The sequence below is a fragment of the Aotus nancymaae genome, unplaced genomic scaffold, assembly GCF_030222135.1.
Source record: "Aotus nancymaae isolate 86718 unplaced genomic scaffold, 86718_ANA_hifiasm-v0.15.2.pri h1tg000108l, whole genome shotgun sequence".
Taxonomy (NCBI): domain Eukaryota; kingdom Metazoa; phylum Chordata; class Mammalia; order Primates; family Aotidae; genus Aotus; species Aotus nancymaae.
Genome location: NW_026988523.1, coordinates 33,720,555 through 33,747,111, shown reverse-complemented (window position 1 = coordinate 33,747,111; position 26,557 = coordinate 33,720,555). Strand labels below are relative to the sequence as shown.

The following is a 26,557-nucleotide window of genomic DNA, read 5'->3' as shown; positions in this document are numbered from 1 at the left end:
GGCTGGTCTTGAACTCCTGGGCTGGGCTCAAGTGATCCTCCTGCCTCAGTCTTCCCAAGTGCTGGGATTACAGGCGTGAGCCCCCAAGGCCAGTTTACGTTTTTGAGAATGAAGGATTGTTCTGTGACAGAGGACTGGCTGTGTCAGGTGGAAACCAGCCTGGGGGCAGGGCTGGATCATGCTGATATTGGCCATCGCTGGAGAAAGCCATACTTCAGGCCAGCACTAACCTTGGCCCTGACTCCTGGACCCCATCCTCATCCGCCCTCCTTTCCCTGGAGGAAATCTCCTTTAATGTAAGACTTAATGGCCGTGCACGGTGGCTCACGCCTGGAATTCCAACACTTTGGGAGGCTGAAGTGGGTGAATCACGAGGTCGGGAGTTGGAGACCAGGTGTTGTACTAAAGACACAAAAAATTAGCTGGGCGTGGTGGCGCACACCTGTAATCCCACCTCTCAGGAGGCTAAGGCAGGGGAATCACTTGAATCAGGGAGGCAGAGGTTGCAGTGAGCCGAGATCATGCCATCACACTCCAGCCTGAGGGACAGGGCGAGACTCCATCTCAAAAAAATAAAAAAGTATGTATGACTTAGCTTCCTTGATACTCACGTGAGAAGCCAGGAAGATGTGGGGCACGGGGAAAAGCAGGGAGTAAAAATAAAACAAAAAACCTTAAAATATGTACCAGGTACTTTCCTTACACACCCCCATCTGGCGTGTGTTAGGGATGAGAGGATGGCCTGTGTTTGGAGGTCTTAGGCACCCAGCCAAAGTCCCCATGATCTGCCTCAGTACCCAGTAGCCCATCTTCATCTTCAGATGAGACTCAGATCCCGGGAGGTCAGCAAGTGGACTAGGCACTGTTCCCCACTAGTCAGATTCCAATTTGTCCGTGATATCCCAGATCTACCCACTCAACATTTTTTTTTTCTTTTTTTTTTTTTGAGACGGAGTTTCGCTCTTGTTACCCAGGCTGGAGTGCAATGGCACGATCTCGGCTCACAGCAACCTCCGCCTCCTGGGTTCAGGCAATTCTCCTGCCTCAGCCTCCTGAGTAGCTGGGATTACAGGCACGCGCCACCGTGCCCAGCTAATTTTTTGTATTTTTAGTAGAGATGGGGTTTCACCATGTTGACCAGGATGGTCTCGATCTGTTGACCTCGTGATCCACTCGCCTCGGCCTCCCAAAGTGCTGGGATTACAGGCGTGAGCCACCGCGCCCGGCCCCCCACTCAACATTTAAGAGACAGTTTCTGTTTTTTCTTTCACCACCAGTCTTGGTTAAACATCAGAAAAGAGACAAATTACACACTTCTCAGAAATTGAAATTTTATAAAAAGGCATTTTTCTCTTATATCCATAAAATGATATAATTTTTGCAAGTATAGAAATGTGTCATAAATTATAATGTTCCTTAATTACAGCTCAATGCAACTTGGTACTTTCTTCCCTCCCTAAAAAACGAGAGAGAACCAAAAAATAATATATATATATATAACTGTATATATATATATTTATATAATATAGACAAACAAAATATGAAAAAAAATCATTTCCTCTTTGGTATAAAAATCAGACTCTCACCTTGAGAGACACACAGACAGACATGATACTGGGTTTGTAAACTGTGCGGCCAAAAGGGATTTCCCTGCCAAGACTTCCCTCTCCCACTCCCTGCCCACCCATCCCCACCTCACTGCAGCCCCTCCAGTTCCTTTGGGGCTCCCACATGGAACATTTAAAATCCCCCTACCCACTCCCAGCTCCACACCATTCCTGAAGTATCCCCTGACCCACTACCAAAAAAAGAGGAAAGGATTCTTCTCAAGGCTGATTAGGTAGCGACTAACTTGGGAAATGCCTTATTTAGGGAATAGCTTCATAGATGTGGATGATGTAAAGGACAGGCTGTGGCCGGACTCTGTGTCCCATCCAGACCAAGCCAGGTGCTGGCCTGGGCCTGGCTGTGCCCTTCTCCTCTACCACCCAGTACAAGGACTCCACCACCTCCTGCCAGATGCTGGGCCTGAGGGGCGGGGCTCCTTGCTTCTGGGAGAAGGGAGAAGAAAGGCCAGTTCCCCTTCCAGCCTCATCTCAGGCGCAGGGCCCTGGGGTTTAGGTGCAAGAAAGCACCAGATGGGGAGTCAAAGGGAGGTTAAAAGGGAGTCTGCCAATAAACTTGGGTTTAAATTTAATATTAAAGAAAACTACCCCTTCCCACCGACCAAATTTCAGACCCAGCTTTAGCTCACTAAGGATTTGGGGGCTACTTTCCCAGGCTCCAGCCCAAAGCCAGCAGGACTAAGGAATCCAGGAACTGATATGTGTGTGTTGGGGGCAGAGGGCAGCACTATACTCTCAAGGTGAGGAAGGAGACAGGACCAAACCCTCCTTTGCCCTTCCCACCACCCTCTGCTGACGGGCACCTCCCTCCCTGGTCAGCTCCTCTGTCCCAGAGAGCACTGGCCACTACAGAGAGAGCTGACACGGATCCCCCCGAACCACCCACAGCCCGCCAGGCTGCGGCATCCCAGTGTGTGCCAGCCTCCTCTTCCCAGGAGAGTTAAGACACCAACCACAACATAAAAGTCACATAAAGGCCTCCTCCACTTGCCAAATAAAAAAGACAAAACCAAACTGGACACAACACAAATCAAGGAGAGACATACACGATGTGAGGGGCCGAGGCCCCCGCAGGTCTCTGGCTTCCCGGCATGGTACATTCTTGTGTAATTCAGGAACAGGGGCGCTAGGGCCCCTCTGGGGAGTAGGAGTAAAAAAATAAGGAGATTATAGTCTCCCTGTGGGTCCCAGGCAGGGCAGGGGCAGACGCAATCTCTCACAGTTTTTTCTCGTTTTTGGTTCCACATCTGGTCCCCGACCGGGGCTGGCTCCCCGTGCCTCAGCCTCTGCTCTGCCCTTGGGCCTGCTCCCTCTAGCTCCCCAGCTGGTGAAAGGGCCTGCAGTTGGGGATGGATGCCCCAGCCACACGTGGTGGGACCAACAGGACAGAGTCTACCAGGGGGGACAGGAGGCAAGAAGTGAGGACCAGCAGTTCCGAGACGCTGTCCCCTCAGTGACTGGCCAGCCCTGGGTGCTCTGGTCACTGGCACAGGGCATCCATCCTCGGCCTTCAGCCCTTGAGGGGCTTGTCGGCACCGCCACTGGGGCTACTGGCACTGTCACTCTTCTTCCTGCGCAGGCTCTCAATCCAGCTGGAGCTGGAGCGGGTGGTGAAGCTGGAGAGCGCGAGGGAGCTCAGCCGCATGTTCTTGCCGGACATGATGAGCTCCCCAAAGCCCTCCTGGTGGGAGAAGGCGTAGCCGGAGTGCCGGGAGCCTGTGCGGCCAACCCGCCGCATGCAGCGGTGCTGGGCCTTCTGCTTCTTCCTCACCAGCTGGGTGTAGCGGACCTGCAGAGGGGCATAGGGAAGAGCCCTCCGTCAGTGTGGAGATGTCAGACATCACCAAGGAGAAGGGACCCTGAGCACCGGGGACCAGGCTGATGTGGAGGCCTCCGGAGCCATCTGCACAGGGCGTCTGTCCACAGGCAGAGCAGATAAGCACACCAACACACTGAGCAGTCACACGGCCCTGCTGAGCCCCACCGTGTTCAAGCCAGGGGCCTTTCTGGACATCCCATCGCTGCCTCCCACAGCGGGTAACCCGGCTTCTCACCGTGTCAGAGAGATCTGGCTTCAGGTTGAGCCTGAGGAATCGAAAGGCAACCACAGGCATAATGCAGACGACCGTGGTGAGCACGATGGTCAGCCACACCGTGGGCTGGGCCAAGGTGTTCTGGGCATTCCCTGGGGACGGAGAGGAGTCGGAGGCCTCAGGAGTCACGATGCGGACCCTCCCCATTCCCATTTCTGGCAGCTCCACTTTTCCACTCTCCAAGCCTAAGTCCCCTCTGGCTTCCCGCTTCTCCAGGCCCACCCTCAAAATATAGATCTCCACATTTAGTTCCCAACTCCCCCAGAGCTCCAGACCTGCTGCTTCAAGTGCCGGACTTGACACCCCTGTAGAACATCTAACAGGCATCTTGTTCCCTTCCCCCAAATCTGGTCTGGGTCTTTCTCAACTCAGGAAATGCCACAACCCATTCAGTTGCTCCCACTAAAAATCCTGCAATGGATCTTGATTCATTTCTTTTTAAATAAAATTTTTAATTTCTGTTTTCTGGGTTTTTTTTTTTAATCTTGATTTATTTTTCTCTCTTCTTTGGATCCCACATTCAATCTGTTGGTTCCATTTTCAAAACATCTCTGGAATCCCACAGCCTTTTACTCTATTCCAAGCCCTGATTATTCTCACCTGGTGATTGCTCTCACCTCCTAACCGGTCTCCCCATTTCCACCCTTGCCCCCTACACTTTATTATCCACAAAACTGTTAAGAGTGGCCCTTTAAAAACATAAGTAAGCTTATGGTAGTTCCCTGCTCAAAACCCTCCAATGATTTCTGCTCACATTTAGATTAAAATTCAAAAATTCAAAGTTCTTCCTCTGACCCATAAGGGCTTAAATAATCCGGACCAATTCCTCATTCCCCCACCAACTCATTTCCTCCACTCCTCTCCAGCTCCACGCGCAGAAGACCTCCTCCCAAGCCCCAGCTGAAGGCCTTTCAATTGCCGTTTCCTCTTCCTGGATTGACAGTTCCCAGAGAGCCACATGGCATGCTCCTTTGCCCTTTATTCAGATTTCTCTGTGCTGGCCAGGCGCGGTGGCTCACACCAGTAATCCCGGCACTTTGGGAGGCCAAGACAGGTGGATCACCTGAGGTCAGGAGTTCAAGGCCAGCCTGGCCAACATAGCAAAACTCCATCTCTACCAAAAATACAAAAATGAGCCAAGCGTGGTGGCAGGTGCTACTCGGGAGGCTGAGGCAGAAGAATTACTTGAACCTGGGAGGCGGAGGTTGCAGTGAGCCAAGATCATGCCACTGCATTCCAGCCTGGCAACAGAGTAAGACTCCACCTCAAAAAAAAAAAAAAAATTTATCTGTGCCAATGTCCCTTCCTCAAGAGGTCTTTGCTGACAATGCTTGTCACTCTCTAGCCTACTTAATGTTTCTTAAAGGACTTATTAGTTCCAGACATTATATCTGTTCACTTGTAATAAAAAAATTAAATAATAGCAATAATAATAAAGCAAAACTTTATAATTTATAGTGGTTTTATAATAAAGTAAATTTCACTGTGTTGTGTGCTGTTTAATACCATACCTCCCCAGCTCTGTTTAAGGTGGAATAACTGCCTTCCTGCAAACCCTTAAACCTTATTTATCCTCCCCACATTCTTAGCAAAGTTCCAAGGCATCTAAAAATTCCTGGTTTTCTTGCTAACCAGCTGCAAGGTCACAGAGCAAATAAACTCAAAATTGCAAAATGCGTTCCTCAAAATGTTATTTTTCAAATGTAAAGTACATCACAAAATATGTCACAAGTTAACTGCTCTCTGTTCTGACTTCTGTAAACCTGCTTTCTGCTTCATCATCCTGTACCACCCAGGTGCATAAAAAGCACCCCATTTTCTTTGTCCTTTGCTCAAAATTAAAAAGCAATTCTGCTAAGCTCATGATCATGATAAATTAAATCTTCCTGCAACCCCATTGGTCTCTCCAAATCTCTAATTTCCTGCTACAATAAATTATCTGTCTCTCATATATAAAATCCAGGAGGGCAACCGCTTCACCTGTTGGTTAATTGCAGTATCCCGGGCATTCAGAATAATGCGTCACATACTAGTGCCATAAAATGCTTGTGTGATAAATGAACAAACAGATCTGAAGCAAATGCCAAGACTTGTAAATGCTTCCTTCACTTCATACCTCCCGCCTCTCTGCCACCCACCACGGCCACCCTGGCACCACAGAATTCACAATTCTGAACCACTTCACACTTGGTTACTCCGGTAACTTCCTTGCTGGACATCAGTGCCAGCTTCATCTTTCTCAAGCAATCTTTTGATGCTGCTCCCTTCTCTTCCTCTGAAGAAATGAATCAAGTCTCCCAGCAAGCTGAATGCAATCCTGACACCTCGAGTGCTCTGCCTTTCCAGCCTCTCTCCCACTGTTTCTCAGTGAGGGTTCTTGCCCATTCTAGCTGGAGCACTCTCCATTCCCTACAAACACCTCCAGTCCTCCAGCTTGGAATCTGACTCCCCACTCCTTTCTCTACTCACAGCAGCCCCCTCTCTGGAACTGTCCCTGGCTACCACACCAAAAGCAACTCTGCTGACCACGAGGCCTGGCCTCCCGTGGTCTGGCAGGAATGTTCTTCACTTTCATGGATATGGAAGCTCTTTGGGGGCAAGGCCCGGGTCAGATAGAACTCGGTATCCCCTCAGCACCTCACTGAATATTTGGCACGTAAGGAATGTCGCATGTGCAGACTGGCTGACCGCCCTGCTAGTCCCAGAACAGCTGTGATTTCTCACTGATTCAAAGAGGCCACAGGGACTTACCCACAAACCGGAACTGGTTGGGAAACATGTCGAAGAGCCCATTGCTGTGCATGGCAAAGAGGATGGCAAAGTAAACAGCAAGGCTGCCCCAGATGAAGAAGTGGTTGATGGCTGTCCAGTAGCCTGTGTCCAGCCCAATCTGCAGAAAGTAGGCATAGTCAGGCAGGTGCACCCCTCAAAAACCCCTTCCCCCTGAAACAGAACTGTGGTGCCAGGGTAGCCTCAGGGACAAAAGGCTCACTCCTTCCAGAGAAGAGGGGAGTTCCTGGATGGCCTCATACCTGCACACTAACCACGATGACCAGTGATGTGGCCACAGTGACTGCAAAGGACTGGTAGTCAGCCAGCTGGGTGCCATCATCCCGGGTGGCCTCTGCAAACACCCCGTAGGGAATGAAGAACATGAGCACGGAGGTGTAGATGCCCTGGGCGATGCAGATGAAGAACTCCCGCTTGTTGAAGAGAAGGTTCAGCTGGCCCGGCTCATACAGCTTAGGGTACTCCATGCTCCGCTGCTCGGGGACATCCTGTGTGGGAGGATCACATAGCATGGGGGTGCCTCAGAGGTTTTCGTTTTGACTCGGGATGGTCAAGGGCAGACTCTGTCCCTGACTCCTTTCCAAAGTCTTTGGCAGCTACAACCAACCTCAAGCCAGCTACCCACAGTCTAACTTAGTTCAGCAACCCAGGAGAGTTCTAGATCAGCTGCAGCCAGGAAGGAGAACCAGCCACACCCTCCCCAGCTGAAAGAACTGCTTTCCCAGTGGCCACAGGCAATGGGCACAAGTGTCACACGCCACGTCTATGTGACTCCTTCAAGCAGTGACCTTCCCCACATCCCGTCTGATCATCGAACTCCCCCATACCTGATCAAAGACCCCCATAGCCAGGACTGGCAGGGAGGTGTACACGATGTTATACAGGGTGATGAAATACTGGTCATAGACGGTCTGGAAGAGAACAGGGAGCATGCAACCTTCCTTTGCTACACATCAGGCATAGGAGGACAGCTGATGTCACATACAGAGAACACTAAGAAATTTTGTCAGACTCCTTCTCTCCTACTTTAATAAGCTTTTTTTTTTTTTTTTTTTTGAGATGGAGTCCTGTTCTGTCACCCAGGCTAGAGTGCAATGGCGCGATCTCAGCTCACTGTAACCTCTGCCACCCGGGTTCAAGCAATTCTCCTGCCTCAGCTTCCTGGGCAGCTGGGATTGCAGGCATGCACCACCATGCCAGGCTAATTGTTATATTTTCAGTAGACATGGGGTTTCACCATGTTGGCCAGGTTAGTCTCAAATTCCTGGCCTCAAGCAATCTGCCTGCCTTGGCCTCCCAAAGCGCTGGAATTACAGGCGTGAGCCACCGTGCCCAGGTCTCTTTTTTTTGAGATGGAGTTTTGCTTTTATTGCCCAGGCTGGAGCGCAATGACACGATTTTGCCTCACTGCAACCTCTGCCTCCTGGGTTCAAATGATTCTTCTGCCTCAGCCTCCAGAGTAGCTAGGATTACAGGTATGTGCCACCGTGCCTGGCTAATTTTGCATTTTTAATAGAGACGGGGTTTCTCCACGTTGGTCAGACTGGTCTCGAACTCCTGACCTCAGGTGATCCACCTGCCTCAGCCTCCCAAAGTGTTGGGATTACAGTCATGAGCCACTGCGCCCAGCCTAATAAGCATTTTTTAAGAGTATGTACCAGAAAATAGCTAGGCCCTGGGGGACTGAGTGATAAACACGACGGAACTTCTGCCCTGAGGTTTACAGATTTGCACTACAGTGGACTGAAAACATTTATTACCTGGGCTGAGAAGCCGCAGAAGAAACCAAACCAGAAGTGGACCATGGTGAAAGCAAAGTTTTTGTAGAAGAAATAGCAAAGAAACTTGCACATTCTCAGGTAGGACCAGCGCCCATGCACCAGCAGGAGGCGCTGCAGGAACTTGAACTGGGAGAAGGAGTAATCGGAGGCCAGGACAGCCTGGATCCCTTCCTGCCCACTGATGCCCACACCAATGTGAGCCGCTGCGAGACAAGAGATGACAAGAGGATGAAGATGGCCACACACTTCAGAGCCTACCAAGTTACAAGCCCCTTCCCGTCATTCTTCTCCAGTCCAGAGACTCAGTGGGCCCCTCCCCAGCCTCATGCCCAGCCTACACACCTGCAGAGTCCACACTCACTTTTGATCATGCTGACATCATTGGCTCCATCTCCAATGGCAAGCGTCACAGCCTTCTTGTACTTCTTGACCAGTTCCACCACCTGTGCCTTCTGCAAGGGGGTCACGCGGCAGCAGATGACAGCTTTGCAGGCACACGCTGTCTCCAGAAACTCCAGCTCCATGTCTGCCTCCAGCGCATGGGCCTGGAGCACAGAGAAGGCTGAGAGAGCCAGTCTTCCCAGGAGACACCTGGGAGTCTCAGCTCCTCCCTGTCCCCTTTGAGACCAGAGCCTTCTCTGAAGTCAGGGGAAATTAGAACAAGATATAAAAGTCATGGGACAGAAGTGCTCCCTGGAAAGATACTGCCGAAGCTAAGGACAGCGATGCCTACCAGGCTGTGACCATTGATGACCAGGGCGTACTCCCCAGCTACGGCCTCCAGGACAGAAGTTAGCTTGGAAGAAGAAAGCTTCTCCTGGTAGGTGAAGCCGTTGCCTACGGAGCGGGATGAGTCCATCATCTTCTCCCGGGCTTTCCTGTCGAGGCAGAAATGATATGGCTGTGGTCTTCCAGGACGGCAGTGGGTAGCAGGGATTCAAACCGAAACAGGGTCCAGAAACCCCCTCCCGAGCCCTGGGCACAACACAGAGCACCACCTCCCTTGAGCTTCTCGTTCACCTGAGCTCCTCCCGCACCTCCAGGACAGTATGGCCAGTGACTATGAACACCTCGGTCATGTCGTCCGTCAGCATCTTGCAGGAATAGCCGATGTTCACAGCCGTCTCTACCAAGAGAGAACGCAGGAGCTACGGACAGGCACCCAACAAGGTCAGCACATTCGCCTGCCTGATGTCCTCAGCTCCATGCAAGGGTCCAGTGGGGCTACTGTCAGTTGCAACTGCCCCTGCCCTGCTGGGCTCTCACCTTGCTTGTCTCCAGTTAGCACCCAAATCTTGATGTTGGCCAGCGTCAGGAGGGCAATGGTCTCTGGAACCCCTTGCTGAAGCTTGTCCTCAATGGCCGTTGCACCCAGGAGCTGAAAATACCACAAGGGTTCCTGGCACAAGTCGCAGGCATGAGCCCTCTGTGCCCACCCTTGGCCCGTCCCGCAACCCGTACCATCATGTTGTTCTCGACCTCCTCGTAGATGCTAGCCAGCCTGTCCTCCCGGCTGTCCTGGGCCAGGCTGGCCTGGAGGCGTCGCTCGGCCCACTCCTCATAGTACTCTTCATCCAGATCCCTGTAGGCCAGCACCAGGGTCCTCAGCCCTTCCCCTGCGTACTCCTAGAGGCACAGTGGAGGGGCACACCTGGTAAGTGTGGAGAGCTAACTGACAGTGTGAGGATGAACAATCTGCACTGTAGACTGGACGTGTCCCAACAGTGTAGACTTTAGGGACTGTCTCCACACACACAAAAAGAGGTCACTATGGGAGCTGGCTGATGTGTTAACTTGCCTGACTGTAGTAATCACATCACTATATATACACATCAAAACATCATGTTGTTTACCTTAAATTTACACAATAAAACAAAGCTAAGAGTAGCAGAACCCCCAGGCCGGCCCCTCCTCTCCTCACACCCACATTAAGGTGGTCCATGGTGGTGTTGAGCAGCTCCTGAGTGGACTGGTGCAGTCTGTCGAGCAGGATAGTGTCAGCCCCTTTGCAGTAGAGTCGGATCTTCCCCTCTGGATTCCGCACTATGAATGGAGCAGAAACATTCAGACAGGCAATGAGTCCCAACCTAAACACATCAAGAGTCACCCGACACACTGCTCCCATTCCAGGCCTGAATGCTGTCCCTAAACGCCCCAGCACCCCGGTCCTGGCCTCACCTATGACTGACATCCGCTTGCGGATGTTGTTGAAGTCCAGGATGGCCAGCAGCTGGTAGGTGATGGCTGTGCCCATCTCATGGACGGTGATCGTTTTGGGGGTGCGAGAGCGGAATACAAAACCAAAGTTCCTGGCTGCAGTGACCAGGGCCCCCTCATCTGGGGACTGAGCTTTGTAGTATAGCTCTCCTGGGTGGGGAGGAAGAATACATGTGGTATAAGTGGCCTCTCTCAGCCACGTGCCCCGCCCAGGAAGCCCCAGCCCAGCTGCACTGCAGAACAGAGCAGAGCGCAAGGGCGTGAGTCGGGTCGGGAGGGTGCGAGCCGGCTCCTCAGCCCACCTTCATTCTTTTCTTCCGACATGACAGTATGACACAGGGAAAGGAGGCGGAAGAACTCATGTGTGTGGGGGTCCCCGATCTTGACAGCCTCCAGGAGGCTGGGGTCCCAAAATAAGAACTTCTTGTCAGCCAGAGGATTGAAGGAGAAGTCGACGGGTTCTGGCTTCTGGAACAGGTAAGAAGGCTCTTAGGAAAGGTTGGGGCACCAGGCTGCATCCTGGGGAAGAGTTCATCCCTGCCCTCCCAACTCTCAGTAGGATCCTGTCCATCGTGGACCTCAAAATTTCTACTTCCATCACCAGTTCTGCCTACCCATTTCTCCAAGCATCTTCCATTTCTTATCCAGACAACACATCACTCCTGACTACACTAACTGTTACTGGCCAGGCACCCTGTTTCACTGGCACATAGAATTAGAGAGACTGAATCTTACCTCTCCCAATTCAGCTTTGTGTCCCAGGACATCAAACACATCACCTACACGCAGCCGGGGCAGAAAAAGAAGCAATGTCAGAGCCGGAGAGCTCCAGAGCACGGAAAGATGCCTCCAATGCAGAATCCCTGCAGGCACGGAGCCCCTCAACCCTAATTGCAGAGCAGCTGTCATAGTGTCAGTCATTCAGTCACACTGCTGACTCAAGGGACAGGAGACAGCAGGCACTCCAGACCCCAGAACCCCTAGACCTGGTCATGGAAGAGCCCTGCACCCATTGCTCACCATCCCTGTCTCCACTCTGAGATGGCACTCCCCCAGGGCAGCTCCAATTCCACACCTCCCAGGTCTCCTTACACACCCATTAGACCCGTGCAGCAGACACGGCTCAGACACTGGCCAAAAGGCCTGGGACAGTACAGAAAGCACTTACAAGCCGCGTCCACACTCTGCATAAAAGTCAGCCCCATATGTTGCCCAAGGCCGTCCCAGCAGTACAGCCACAGGCCACTGAAGCAGGGCCACACTGGGAAGACCAACCACAGCCACATTCCACAGACTCACAAGGACCCTGAGCAGCAACAGGGGCGACTCCAGCAGGGTTCCGCCTGGCCAGGATGCCCAGAGGCCAGTGTCTCACTTCAAACAGCTAAGGAACTCCCCTATCACCTGGCTAAGACCAGGGTTGGGGCATCAGGGGAGGACTTTCAGAATCGGCTTCCTCTTTTTTTTTTTGAAACAGTTTCACTCTTGTTGCCCAGGCTGGAGTGCAATGGTGCGATCTCAGCTCACTGCAACATCCACCTCCTGGGGTTCAAGTGATTCTCCTGCCTCAGCCCCCAGAGTAGCTGGGATTACAGGCACCTGCCACCACGCCCAGCTAATTTTTGTATTTTTAGTAGAGACAGGGTTTCATCATGTTGGCCAGTCTGGTCTCAAACTCCTGACCTCAGGTGATCTGCCTGCCTCAGCCTCCCAAAGTGCTGGGATTACAGGCGTGAGCCACTGCGCCCAGCCAGGATCTGCTTCCTGGCATGGGACACAGAATGGATCCCTTCTTTGGGTGTGGATTTTTCTCGAGAGACAGGGTCTCACTCTGTCACCCAGGCTGGAGTGCAGTGGCAGGATCACAGCTCACTGCAGCCTTGACCTCCTGGGCTCAAGTGATCCTCGCACCTCAGCCTCCTGAGTCACTGGCCAGCTGAGACCACAGGTACACGCCACCACACCTGGCTAATTTTAAAATTTTTGTTCTGCTTTGGTGGAAATAAAAGAAAAAAAAAGAAAGAAAATTTTTTGTAGGGATGGGGTCTCACAACATTGCCCGGGCTGGTCTCACACTCCTGTGCTCAAGCAATCCTCCTACTTCAGCCTCCCAAGTGCTAGGACTACAGGCATGAGCCACTGTGCCTGACCAGGATGAACCCTTTCGAGGCCCCTCAGACCCAAACAGGAAGGAAGAAAAATCCCATGTTAAGGAAACTGTGGGGCCCTGGTCCACTGTCCTTCCAGGCGAGGTACAAGCCCCAGCCCCAGTGGCGCCACCATACCGTAGCTGCGGCCATAGATGGAGCACTTGTTGAAGACCATGATGTTCTGGGTGAGGGTGCCCGTCTTGTCGGAGAAGATGTACTCCACCTGGCCCAGCTCCTCGTTTAGCGTGGTGGTGCGGGCTTCTGCAGGCGTCCGCTTCTTCATGCAGAACATCTTCTTATCCCAATTGATGAAGTAGCTGTGGCCCAGACGGATGACCTCCACACTGCACAGGGGACAGGAGGTGAGGCTTGGGTCGAGAAGGGGAGGAGGTGCCCCACCCACATGGGCCTTCGCTGCAGGCCCTCCGCCTGGGAGAGACGAGAACGGAGAAGACACCTGGGCACAGGAACCTGGGTGGGAAAGGGCAAGGAGAGCCTGAAGGTGGAGCCGGCCACGCACAGCCAGCAGAGGAACGCCCCGACCCGACCCTCCTGACGCTCTCCAGACAAGAAGGTGCAAAGGGCCTGGGCGGGCAGGACAGACAGCAAAGGAGGAAAAGGGGCTGCAGACAAGGCACTCAGCCAGTTCTTACCTCAGGGCTAATAATACAGAAACCATGCAGAGAAAAACAAGAGAAAGTGCCAGAGGAAAGGGAGAGAAAAAAGAGAGAGAAATAATGAGGGTGCTGTGCATGCCACAGCTACACAGACGCCACCTCAAAGAGGGGCCGCCCCGGGGAGGGGACGTGGAGGTGGCCTGAAGCCCACTCCTCACTGCCCCACACAGGCGGAGTGTGCTCCTTCCACTCTGCGCTCGGGGCTCTACATCCCTGATTCTGAACATGAGGCAGGGCTGAGGTGCTGACTCCAGACGGAGAGGGCCCTGGGCATCTGCGGAACACCACCACTTCACAATGGCACAGCGCTTTGTGGTGGTTGTTTGCTCATTTGTTTTTTGAGCCAGGGTCTCTGTCACCCAAGCTGTAGTGCAGTGGCATAATCATAGCTCACTGAAGCCTCAAACTCCTGGGCTCAAGCGATCCTCCCACCTCAGCCTCCCTAGTAGCTGGGACTACAGGTGCACGCCACCACACCTGGCTAATTTTCATTTTTTGTAGAGATGGGGTCTCGCTGTGTTGCCCACACTGGTCTTGAATTCCTGAACTCAAGAGATCCTCCCGCCTCCACCTCCCCAAGTGCTGGGATTACAGGTGACGGCCACCATGCCCGGCCAATATAGTGCCTTTAATATCTCCAGGTCTGTTCATATCCTCTTCTTTGCTAATCATCACCTTTGGGATATGTACTGTTAGCGTTTCCAGAAAGGGCCGTGTTTAGGTCCAGTGCAGCTGAGCAATGGGGCCATATCTGGAGCTCTGCTTCCCACCTGACTAAGGCTTCTATCAGGATCCCACTACCAGGCAAAAACTCAGACACTGGGAATGTCTTCGCATTCCAAAGAGCCTTTTCCTCACGCAGCTCTTCAACTCACTCTCAGCCTCCCCCAAACATACACACCGTGACCTGATAAGACTCAGAAAGAAAACTGCTTTAGCAGCTCCCAAGGGCTTCAAGTGAACTGAGATACAAAACACAGATAGCAAAGCCCACAGGTGGGAAAACAAAATTAGGCTGTAAGCAAAGACATTAAAATAGTGTAATGCAGAGGGAGTGGCAACAAGGAGCAGGCTACCACCCAATAACTGTAAAGTCATTTAAGTTTCAAATGTATCTTCTAATCCAGCATCTTACATCAAGACATCCTATTCAAAAGTGACGCAAGGACTACTGTTCCTGATTACATGGGAAAACTGAGATCAAGTGAGACCCTGAGTGACTGTGGATTTGCCTGAGGTCACATGGCCAGTGAAGAGGCAGGACTAAACCCAGAACCTTCCGACTCTCCTCTTCACACTAGGGAAAAGTCGAAACTGTACTCCCTCAGCACAGAAATGCTATTATCTTCTATTTATTATCACCAGCAGTAAGACTGGGGGGCCGGGAGAGAGCTGAGGGCTATTTGGGGAATCTATAAAAACAAAATGTGGGAGACAGGGTGAGTTTTCAGCACCTCCAGAAAACATTTCCTTAAAAATGTCAGTTTCCCTTATCTCGAGTGCAAGGCACTAAGCAAGAAAAGTTCCTTTCCCCTGGCCATTCTTCCCACCTCCACTTCCTCCTCCTCCCCTCCATTCTCACTGGCCTGCTCCCTGCTAACATTCTCTTCACCTCCAACAACCTACACGTCTCCTCGATCCTATGCATGCTGTACACCACTGCCAGTCAATACTTCCTAAAGCATTCTTTACATTTTTTTTAGAATACATTTTGTTCTTTTTGAGAGGTGGGGGGACTTTCGGTGAAAACTGGAAAACCTGCTAGACAAATTCTAAAAGAGCTGTTAACACTTAAGAATGCATTTTCAGAATACAGTCTTCTGACTTTCTTCAAAAACTTTTAATGGTTAGTAAGTACAAAGTCCACAGGCAAAGATTCAAAAGCCTCCACAATCAGGAGCAAGCTATGCTTCCAGCTCTCGCTCATGGCCCAAACCCCTGGCCGGCTATTTCCACAGGCCATTCCAATGTGGCCCAGGGATGCCAGGCTCCCATCTCCACACCTTTACTCCCAGCCCTCTCCTCCTCCTCTCCTTTGCGGCTCCAGCTTCACCCACCCCAGTCACCACTCAAAGCCCATAGCAAATGCCATCTCTTTTGCCCTGCCTACCTGCTTAGGGAGCAACGCTCCCCAGCCCCCTGGCACCCGGTGCTTCCCACATTGTATCTCAGTCTGACATGTCCAGATCTCCCCTCCCCGACCCGTCCATCTCCTGCTGCTGAAGGCAGAGGCCACCTTACACATCTCTGTATCCCCTTGCTTCACACGGAAGACTCTAGGTCGAGTTCTACAGCACTGGTTCCTATTTTGTTTTATAATGTGTTTAGATCGTCCTTCCTTTACTAGACGTAAGCACCTAGAAGGAAGGAGATCCATTCCTAATTCATCTTTGTAAGTGTGATGGCACCTAGCACACTTCTTTGTACACAGTAAGCATGTAATAAATAGGTGCTGAATAAATCAGGTTTTTTTTTTCTCTAATACAGTCCCAAGTACCAGGAAACTGTGGTAAAAAGTTTGCTCTGCATACAAAGATAAACAGATAACATCAAATGTTTACAGTACAGGAAGAAGAGGACTTCAAGTTACTTCTCAAGGACTTCATTTTCATAGAAAAGAAAAGTGCTATGGGACCACCTGGGCTCCCTGGAGAGACCCCGGGGCAGAGAGGGCACATACCTGACATAGAGTGAAATGGGCACAACGGTGTTGAGGATGATGATGTAGGACCAGAAGGAGAGGAAGCCAGAGAAAAAGGCACTGTCCACTGCCTCATCCCAGGGCAGGTAGACCTGGAAGCGCGTCCCCACCTCGTGCTCCCAGATGGCATTGCCAATGGCCAGGATCACCCCCATGCAAACCAGGAATCCAAAAATCTGGGGAGGAATGAGAAGCACAGGCGAGGCTGACATGTAGGAAACCCTCAAAACCACGTACATCTGAGATGTATTCATCCCTTGAGCCCTCAAAAGCTCAGACATCTTTAAACTGGCCGCATGCTCTCGTGCAAGCTTGTCCAGCCCGAAGCCTCTGGGCCACATGTGGCCCAACACAAATTCATAAACTTTCTTAAAACACCATGAGATTTTGGTAACAGCTATGTATGTATGTATATGTATATATGCACGTGTGTGTATACATATATATATATAATATATAAATATTATATATATATAAAATTTCCTGCCCGCCCAGCCTCTCAAGTTTATATATATATATAAAATGGGCTGGGTGCGATAGGTCATGCCTGTAATCCCAACATTTTGGGAGGCTGAGGCAGGCAGATCACCTGAGGTCAGGAGTTCAAGACCAGCCTGGCCAACATGGCAAAACCCCATCTCTACTAAAAATACAAAAAAGTTAGCTGGGCCTCATGGCACACGCCTGTAGTCCCAGATACTCAGGAGGCCCAGGCACGAGAACTGCTTGAACCCGGGAGGTGGAGGTTGCAGTGAGCCAAGATCATGCCACTGCACTCCAGCCTGGGCTACAGAGCAAAACCCTGTCTCAAAAAAACAAAATAACAAAAAAAAAAAAAAAAAAAAAACAGGCCAGGCACGGTGGCTCATGCCTGTAATCCCAGCACGTTGGAAAGCCAAGGCGGGCAGATTACCTGAGGTCAGGAGTTCAAGACCAGCCTGACCAACATAAAGAAACCCTGTCTCTACTAAAAATACAAAATTAGCCAGACGTGGCGGCACATGCCTGTAATGCCAGCTACTCAGGAGGCTGAGGCAGGAGAATTGCTTGAATCCAGGAGGCAGAGGCTGCAATGAGCCAAGATCATACCATTGCACTCCAGCCTGGGCAACAAGAGCAAAACTCCATCTCGAAAAATAAATAATAAAAAAAAAAGAGAGATTTTTATTTTTTTAGCTTATCAGGTATTGTTAATGTTAATGTATTTTATGTGCGGCCCAAGACAATTCTTTCAATGTGGCCCAGGGACGCCAAAAGATTGGACACCCCTGCTCTAGTGGAAAAAGCTCAGAACTGGCGACAGGTTCTAGTCTGTCACCACTTCTCATGTGGCCTTCTGCCTGACCATTATCTCATCTGTATGATGGGGAAACTGAAATAGTTGATTAGCTCCCAAGCTGGCACCTTGAAACCTTCCAGAGTCCTCAAAGTTGGTATGAGTAGGGATGAGCTACTTCTTTTTTTTTTTAATGGTACTTTAGGCTCTGGGGTACATGTGCACATCCTGCATCCTGCAGGACTGCTGCATAAGTACATACATGCCACATCCTCCCTGGGATGAGCTACTTTTAACATACCAGAAAGCTTAAATTATCTATTTACCTGGGCTAGGCCTCCACAAGCCAACAAAAATGCCAAGCTACGGTAATGTTCACTATCTCACATAGATTGCCTTTTTTTTTTTAAATTCGGGAACCAAACTGTATGTTCATAAATGTACATTGCTTCTTTTTGAGACAGGGTCTTGCTTTGTTGCCCAGGCTGGAATGTAGTGGCACAATCCTGGCTCAATGCAGCCTCAACCTCCCAGGCTCAAGTAATCCCCCTGCCTCAGCCTCCAGAATAACTGGGACCACAGGTGCATGCCACCAAACCTGGCTAATTTTTAAATTTTTTGTAGAGACAGGGTCTCACTATGGTGCCCAGGCTGGTCTCGAACTCCTAGGCTCAAATGATCTTCCCACCTTGGCCTCCCAAAGTGCTAGGATTACAGGTGTGAGCCCCAACTCCTTGTCTAGATTTCTTTTTTAGTCAAAAATCTTATAAATTTTGGAGTCTCTGGAGAGACTGATAAAAAAAACCAGACCACTGTCCAATTTCCTACAACTATTTCCAAAGCTGCCTCCACTGTTGAGGCCTGGAAACAAAATAGGAGATTGGTGCCCAATGACCAGCAGGGGGCGACTGGAGCCCTACAGACAAGCACCTCCCCAGGCTGGGTTTCCGCACACCCTTCGAAGCCAGGGCGGAAACCCGCTCAGCAGAGGCTGGCCCCAGCCTTTGCAAGCTGGCATGTGGGGGGCAGGCAGCAGACAGTGGGGGCACAGGAAGGGGAGGAGAGCCCAATAAGGAGTTCAGATTTCTAGCTAAACAAGAGAAGGATTCAGGAATTGCCAAAAACTAAAACAGAAACTTTTCCTTTGGGATCCTTCATTCTTAGAAGTTGGGGGGAAAAGACCCTGCCAACCTCTTCCAAATGGAAATTTTTTTTTAATTCCCTCTCCATCTCCATGAAGGCCTCCTTGTCCCTAGCAAAAGCAAACAGAAGGTCACATGCTTCACAAAGTCATCATCATAACTGGAATCAGAGAAGGGATGATTTGTTTTAGCTTTAAGTTGTTGATTTATGCACCTTCCTAAAGTTTTTTTTAAATAACATCTTCCAACCTAAAAGGAGACTAAAATAAACACTGCCTTTGTGTAGCTGACCTGCCCATGGCTTTAAAGCCAAACCTGAAGCTTTACTGACCAAAGAAGAGAGAGGAAAGGAAAAGGAGCCACCCAGGGTGAAGCAGAGGGCAGAGGCAGGGAACCAGATGCGGGGCACCTTACCCAGAGCACCAGGGTGTTCATCAGGCGATCAATACTCGTTCTTTTGAACTTTGTTCTGCCGCTGTTTTGCATCAGCTTAGTGTCGGGACCTAGAAAAGAATGGGAAGGGCTGGGAAAGCCAAGTAACACATCTGCCTCTGGGCTTCTGCCCTGGGCAACAAAGCAAGACCCTGTCTCAAAGAAAAAGCAATGTACATTTATGAACATACAGTTTGGTTCCCGAGTTTAAAAAAAAAAAAGGCAATCTATGTGAGATAGTGAACATTACTGTAGCTTGGCATTTTTGTTGGCTTGTGGAGGCCTAGCCCAGGTAAATAGATAATTTACAGTAAGCTTTCTGGTATGTTAAAAGTAGCTCATTCCGGGGGGGATGTGGCATGTATGTACTTATGCAGCAGTCCTGCAGGATACAGGATGTGCACATGTACCCCAGAGCCTAAAGTACCATTTAAAAAAAAAAAGTAGGGCCGGGCACGGTGGCTCACGCCTGTAATCCCAGCACTTTGGGAGGCCGAGGCGGGTGGATCATTGAGGTCAAGAGATCGAGACCATCCTGGTCAACATGGTGAAACCCCGTCTCTACTAAAAATACAAAAAATTAGCTGGGCATGGTGGTGCGTGCCTGTAATCCCAGCTACTCAGGAGGCTGAGGCAGGAGAATTGCCTGAACCCAGGAGGCGGAGGTTGCGGTGAGCCAAGATCGCGCCATTGCACTCCAGCCTGGGTAACAAGAGCAAAACTCCGTCTCAAAAGAAAAAAAAAAAAAAAAGTAGCTCATCCCTACTCTCACCAACTTTGAGGACTCTGGACAGCAGGGTGGAATAGAGACATTGGCTGGATAAGAGGCCTGTATGGAGACCTGGAGGCTTTTTACCTTAGGTATTCTCCCACCTCATCCCATACTCATGAGGGAGGGCTGGCTGAGTCGCTAACTCTTAACCCTCTTTCTTTGGATGCTAGGAGGCTCACCTGCAAAGATGACCAGTCCGAAGCACCACTCGGTGTTTCGCAGCACACAGCCCCGCAGCAGCATGTTCTGGTTGCTCAGGGGAAACTTGTTTTCCTTCCAGTAGAGGGTTCCGCTGAATTTGTCCAGTTTGTTGTTGGGAGGTTCACAGATCACTTCACCTGAATGGAAGACAAGAATTTCACTGCTCAAGTACTGCTCCAGTCTACAGCCTGATCACAAGACCATAAAACAAAGAGAAAATGAGCTGAGGGAGAGGATGCAAGGATAAGGGCCCATCTATATGCTGCTGCTGGGAGTGTGAGCTGATGCAACTCTTCAGGAAAATCATGAAGCAGGTCGGGCGTGGTGGCTCACGCCTGTAATCCCAGCACTTTGGGAGGTCAAGGCGGGCGATCACTTGAGGTCAGGAGTTCGAGACCAGCCTGATCAACATGGTGAAACCCTGTATCTACCAAAAATAAAAAAATTAGCCAGGCATGGTGGTGGGCACCTGTATTCCAGCTACTCAGGAGGCTGAGACATGAGAATCACTTGAACCTGGGAGGTGGAGGTTGCAGTGAGCTGAGATCACAGGACTGCACTCCAGCCTGGGTGACAGAGTGAGTCTCTGTCTCAAAAAAAAAAAAAAAGCAGCAGCATAACCTAATATTTGCTCATATAAACATATATGAAAAAGTGCGGATGAACACACACTATCAGTTAATGTGGCTACATATGCAGGGTAGAAGAAGAGGGAAGGAAAAGCTATTTTCTTTTTTTTTTCTTCTTTTTTTGAGACAGTCTCACTGTTGCCCAGGCTGGAGTGCAGCGGTGCGATCTCGGCTCACTGCAACCTCTACCTCCCAGGTTCAAGCGATTCTCCTGCCTCAGCCTCTCGAGTAGCTGGGACTACCGGTGCCCACAACCATGCCTGGCTAATTTTTGTATTTGTAGTAGAAACAGGGTTTCACCATGTTGGCCAGTCTGGTCTCGAACTCCTGGCCTCAAGCGATCTGCCCACCTCAGCCTCCCAAAGTGCTGGGATTACAGATGCAAGTCATAGTACTGGCCTCTATTAACTTTTTCTTATATACTCTGTATGGTTTGTCTAATAAGGAGTATATATTATTATTCCAAGCTAATAAGCAAAAAGAATAAGCTAAATTTCTCTCAGCATGCATGGCACATGGGGCGCTATCAGCCACAAAGTTCCCTTGAAATAATCATCAACTCACAACCAGAGGTAGCCACACGACATTATCAACACTCCCCTCCCCCAAACAGTCCTAGGAGTTGCATACTCATAACAAAAAGCCGAAAGGAGAAGGTATCATTTTTTTTTTTTTTTTTTTTTTTTTGAGACGGAGTTTCGCTCGTTACTCAGACTGGAGTGCAATGGCACGATCTCGGCTCACCGCAACCTCCGCCTCCTGGGTTTAGGCAATTCTCCTGCCTCAGCCTCCCGAGTAGCTGGGATTACAGGCACACGCCACCATGCCCAGCTAATTTTTTGTATTTTTAATAGAGATGGGGTTTCACCATGTTGACCAGGATGGTCTCGATCTCTTGACCTCGTGATCCACCCGCCTCGGCCTCCCAAAGTGCTGGGATTACAGGCATGAGCCACCTCGCCCGGTGGAAAAGGTATCATTTAACTCCCCCCAAACAAAACCCAGCCCCCCTCCTCTACCTTCAGGCTACTCCTCCAAAGGTTACTCACCATCAAACTTGGCAAGCTTACTGATGTCTCCCAATTCTGAAGTGACTGGAATTGCCTGACGTACTTTCATGTTGGTCTCACTGGAAGGACAGTATCCCTGAGTCCCCACTCCTTCCTCATCCTCTAAATTTTTTTTTTTTTAATAGATCGCTCTGTTGCCCAAGCTGGAGTGCAGTGGCACACTCATACTGAAGCCTCCAACTCCTGGGCTCAAATAATGCTTCCACCTCAGCCTCCCAGGTAACTGGGATTACAGGCATTAAAACTATCATGCCCAACTAATTTTTAAACTTTTTTAATTTTTTTTTTTTTAATAGAGACGAGGTCTCACCATCTTGCCCAGGCTGGTCTCAAACTCCTGGGCTCAAGCAATCCTCCCACACTGGCCTCCCAAAGTGCTGGGATTTACAGGAGTGAGCCACCATGCCCAGCCTTCCCCATCCTCTAAATTCTACCCGGGTACACATAAGCATGGGGCATAGCTGCTCAGCCCAGCAAATACTGGTTAAATAATACTTCATACATCCAAAGCCTTTCTTACCCCTAATTTTGCCAAATTCAGACAGAGACAAGACCTAAGAAACTCGTTCAAAGACAATCTTTTTACCTCCAAAGAGACAGAAGGAGAGGGCTGACACTGAGCATGCCGCTTACCCATCCAGTTCTGCTGTCTCTATGTAACACAGCCCATGGGGCTCACTGCTGGAAAGGAGGAGGAGATCCGCCTAGAGAGAAAACCTAATGAGAAGTCCAAATATGCAAACCCCCACCCCCAGTGGGCTGTGATGATGGCTCCTTCTACTAAGCATTCTTGGTTTGCTTGTGCATCAGTGGCCCCTGACGTGAGAAAGTTTCCTGCCGTGGGTGGGTGGGTGTTTAAGAGGCAACAGTAAATCAGGAAAGCTTCATCCCTTTCTGACAAAGAAGAGGAAGAACGCTATAGGCCTAGAGGGGTACCCTGTCCCTTACCGCCACAAACTGGTTATTTTCTAGCTTGATAATATCACCAACACAGACATTCATCCACTGCTCCTGCTGGAGGCTGAGGCAACGAGAAGACAGTGAAGAGGCTGTCAGGAGCTACAGAGGCTCCTAGGGGACCCCCTTCCTCCCCAGAGCCCTCGACTCCAACAGGCACTCACATTCCATTGATCAGCACCTGAGACTGGCGGTTATTCACCTGGTTATCACTCTTGTGGCGGAACTGAAAAGAAGAAAATTGTAAAAGGTAAGACACCGTTACCTGCCTGGAAGGAATTTACTGATCAGCAGAACTCAGAGCACGTAGAGTAACGCCTCATACACACCCCATCACAAACCAGTTCTCTTCTTTACTCCCCCCGCCCCCATAGCAAAAAGACACCATGGATCTAGCCGGACCGGGTAAGGGATGTCAAGGAAACCAAAAAATTGTACTGGACGAAGGTGGCTGTGAGTTGGGGGTGGGCGTGGGAGTAATGGTGGGTGACTGGGACAAAATAGAGGAATTAAAACAACTCACATAGTCATCAGTGGCATCTTTAACAGCTGTGATGGTGAGGACAAGAACCAAAGGCACAATGGTGGTGAACCAGGACAGGGAAGAGATCTGTGGGATCAACTGCAAGGAAGAAAGAGAAGCATGCCTCCGAAACCCCATCTGACACCTTCCTTCCCCTTCCTCTTTCTTGACTTTATTCCATCTGGGGAGCTGCAAAAGATCTACTATGTATGGGTCACCTACCTGCAGAATGAGGAGGAACAGGAAGTAAGTATTGGCAACTTCCTGGAACTGCTCAAAGAGGTTGACAGGCAGGAAGGTGAGAATATTGTACTTGGAGGTCTTGATGCAGTTACTCTATGGCAGTAGGAGAGAAGATAAATGAGCAGCCTCCAGCCCCAACCCAGAACCAGACTGAAGCCGCCTCACCATATTTATACTTCCCCAGATCCCTGCCCCAAAAGCCAGCAATAACAGGTGTGGGAGTGGGAAAGAGGAGGAGAGAAGGGAGTCTCAAGGGGTCAGTGTATTCTGCTTCCCTGACAGGTGAAGGCATGAAAAATTCAGCACAGTAGCAGATGGAGGTGGTTGAAGAGGTGCCTTCCCCTCCCCCAAGCACTCTTCCCAGGCAGCCCTCAGTCCCAGCGCAGGCTGTCCTTGCCCCTTTCCCCTCTCCAATCAGAGAGAAGGAACAGGTGGTCTAGAGTCGCTTACCGCATACTGGAATTTCTCATTGTATTCCCGGTCATTAGCCCGCGCCCTCCTTTCTTCTTCTGCAACAAAATGATGCTGCAGTCAGGAGGAGCAAACTGAGGTCTGGACCAACACTTTGCGGGGGTTCCCTGGTTTTTTCCACAGAATATCGTTTTAAGGAGTTAGCTCCACAACTGAGGGGTCATCAGATTCTTCCCTCCAGTCCACCTTGCACCAGCAGCCTGACCCACGGCTCTCCAGGTTACACTCACAGGACAAGGCGTGTTCTCTTTTCCTCACCACCAACCTTCAAGGTCTACAACTGGGAGCACCCAGTTTGTCTCCCCAACCCCCACTCCAGAGGAATCTTAGCCATTGACAGTCTTGGGATTCCCCAGCCCCTTTTGCTGCTATTATTAATGCATACATCGTCATAATCAAGGAGTAGCGCTGAAAACACAAAGCTTCCTTCCCCCGGGGACCACTGCAGATCTAGCCGCTGTACTGCTCTCTCCCTACTTCGAGGGTAGGGTAGGTGGCAAGGAGGGTCACTGTGCCCCGGAGCTGCGCTGCGGCAGCATCCCAGCCCCACGTGCAGTCCCCCCTACAGGAGCCTCTGCTTGTCACATGTCACCAGCAGCTGCTTCTGACTGGCCCACAATGACATCACCTTATTTCAAAGCTCATCTTCAAGTAGAAAAGGTGGGGGGTGGTCAGGGATATGGGTCATGCAGACTGAGACAGAGATGGAGGAGGGAGGAATGAAATGTAATTGAAACAGTTGCTCTCTAACTGGACCTTTCTTGTGCCATCTGCACGCATTTCTCTTAAAGGGCTCATTTGTCACTCAGTTAGTGACACTTATCTAGCTAAACCTATCCCAAACCTCTGCAGGTCTGGGACTGCAGGCACCAAATTCATGTCCCAGAACAAGGAGATGGATTCCCCTGCCCATCTCCCGGGGGGTCACCATGACCTCATGCTGCAAAAGGGGGTAACTTGGATAGGCAGTAAACCTAATGCCTTAAACCTGTCCAGGAGCCAAAGACAGCATTCCAGAACCTTTTCCACACACCCCAGGACCCCTGCAGAGCACACTGCAGTAACAAAACCCCAGGCCACAGTGCCCCCTGCCTACCAAGCCACTTCACTCCCAGAAACTTCCCTAAACGGGTTCCCTTGGGATGAGTCCCCTGCGCAATCACCAAAGATCATGCAAAGGAAGATGGTAGGAACTGGACCCTTCGGAGCCAGGAATCTCTGGGTCTGGAAAGAGGATCAGAGAAGGTAGGGGGAGGCTGGGAACAAGTGAATGTGGGGGTTGGAGAGGGGAAATAATTGGAGGCCAGGCGCTGCCTCCCGTTACCTGTCCCCCAAGAGGGCTTCTTTCGGCTCCAAGAGGGAGGTGGCCGGGCCCGAGCCCACTTCTCGGGCATCTCCTTGGGGACCGTCATGATCCAGGTTTGAGTGGGGGACGGCAGACCGTCTATATGTTCTTGGCCTTAGTGGCATCGGAGGGGCGGACCCCCGGGGAGATGCAGGAGTCGCGGCCGCTCAGAGGGGAGCCCCGGCCGTCGGGCGCGCGCCCCACTCGCAGCCCAGGCCATCCTCCCAGTCGCCGGCGCTCGGGGACGCCGCGAGCTCAGCTGCGCCGTGGCCGCCCCCCATTCCCCCCAGCGGACGCCTGCGTGCGCTGAGTGGCCCCGGACGCGCCGAGCACGCCCAGGGCTCCGCCCCCGCCCGCTCCCCAACTGCAGGGGCCGCAGCCTGCCAGCGCGCCGCGTAGGCGAAAGCTCGCGCGCGAGCCCCGCCTTCCCTCCCACCCCCGGGCCTGGCCAATGCGGGGCCGGGCCAATGCGGACTGCCAGCGTTGTCGGGGGCAACCGCTTTCACGCACACACACCCCCGCCCGCGGGAAAACCAGGAGGACGGGTGGATGGAAAAATGAGGGGGGCAGGGAGGGGGTGAAAGGACCGAGCAGAGAATGAGAACACAGCTCCCTAGGCTAGAGAGCAGGAGCTGCAGGTGCCCCAAGACTGCAGATGTTTCGGGGCAGGATGGTGGGAGGGAGCTGGTGCTCAGCGCCGTCCTGGCAGATAACCGAGCTTTGGAATCAAGCGGAGAATTCGGTTTCCTAGGCTCCCTCCAAGCTGGATAGGGGCTGTAAGCTACCCTCCCTCAGACCCATACCAGTTGTCCCTTCTCCCTTTGCTCCCTGAGCCATAACACCCACTCTTGATGGTTCCCGGGATCTCTCCTCCTTGCCTGTCTTACCTGGGGGGCGCTTTTTTGCACACAGTGCCATCTCACCCAGCAAGGTCCCAGCAATCCCATGGGAGACCCTGCAAGAAGGTGACAGATGAATGAGGTCAGGAAGCTGATGGTAACTCTTCCCTCCCCTCATGAGATCCCTTTTGAAGACCCTCTTCTCCAGCTCTGACCTTGCCCCTCCCCCAGCCTCCTCCTCCCAGTCTCTCCTCACACTGCCCTGATGGGTCCCTGGGAAAGAGGGGACTTCCCCACCACCTCCCATCATACCCCTGCCTTAGGTGACATGGGGGGCTGAGACTTTACAGAAGCCAAGGCCTGTGGGGAAAGAAGAGGCCAGATATTGAAAAAAGGGGCACGGCTCTCAAGGTATCCATCCCAGGGACAACGGAGGCTCCCAGGTGTTCCGGTGGCAATGAGTAGTGCTTGTGCTTACTAGAAAGCAGTTTCCCCAAAGGGTGGGGTGGAGGGAACACACGCCAGGAAACACCTGGCAGGGCATCAGGAAACAGGGCGGGCAGGCTCCACCCTTCTCGAAAGGCTTATAAGTTCTCCATCATCCCACCCCCCATTACTGGGGC

The 26,557-nt window shown here is 51.2% G+C and overlaps 2 protein-coding genes and 1 non-coding gene across 3 annotated transcripts; all 3 read right to left on the bottom strand.

Moving 5' to 3' along the window:
* Nucleotides 1-1,314: 1,314 nt before the first annotated feature.
* Nucleotides 1,315-8,255, bottom strand: LOC135272312 (phospholipid-transporting ATPase ID-like). Its single transcript, XM_064370764.1, has 5 exons — nucleotides 7,336-8,255; nucleotides 6,751-6,996; nucleotides 6,470-6,608; nucleotides 3,680-3,810; nucleotides 1,315-3,414 (listed from the first exon to the last, which is right to left on the bottom strand). Exons 1-5 carry the CDS (start codon nucleotides 7,438-7,440, stop codon nucleotides 3,136-3,138), a joined length of 900 nt encoding a protein of 299 aa, XP_064226834.1. The 5' UTR covers nucleotides 7,441-8,255; the 3' UTR covers nucleotides 1,315-3,135.
* Nucleotides 8,256-13,008: 4,753 nt separating this feature from the next.
* On the bottom strand, nucleotides 13,009-26,119 carry LOC105733725 (phospholipid-transporting ATPase ID). The gene is made up of 11 exons (XM_012476316.3): nucleotides 25,983-26,119; nucleotides 23,730-23,788; nucleotides 23,259-23,372; nucleotides 23,037-23,135; nucleotides 22,678-22,739; nucleotides 22,505-22,577; nucleotides 22,190-22,260; nucleotides 21,536-21,615; nucleotides 19,836-19,994; nucleotides 18,867-18,955; nucleotides 13,009-16,210 (listed from the first exon to the last, which is right to left on the bottom strand). Exons 1-11 carry the CDS (start codon nucleotides 26,110-26,112, stop codon nucleotides 15,920-15,922), a joined length of 1,227 nt encoding a protein of 408 aa, XP_012331739.2. The 5' UTR covers nucleotides 26,113-26,119; the 3' UTR covers nucleotides 13,009-15,919.
* On the bottom strand, nucleotides 15,064-15,126 carry LOC135272357 (U7 small nuclear RNA). The gene has a single exon (XR_010340516.1). It is a non-coding gene; the product is annotated as a U7 small nuclear RNA (small nuclear RNA).
* Nucleotides 26,120-26,557: the final 438 nt, after the last annotated feature.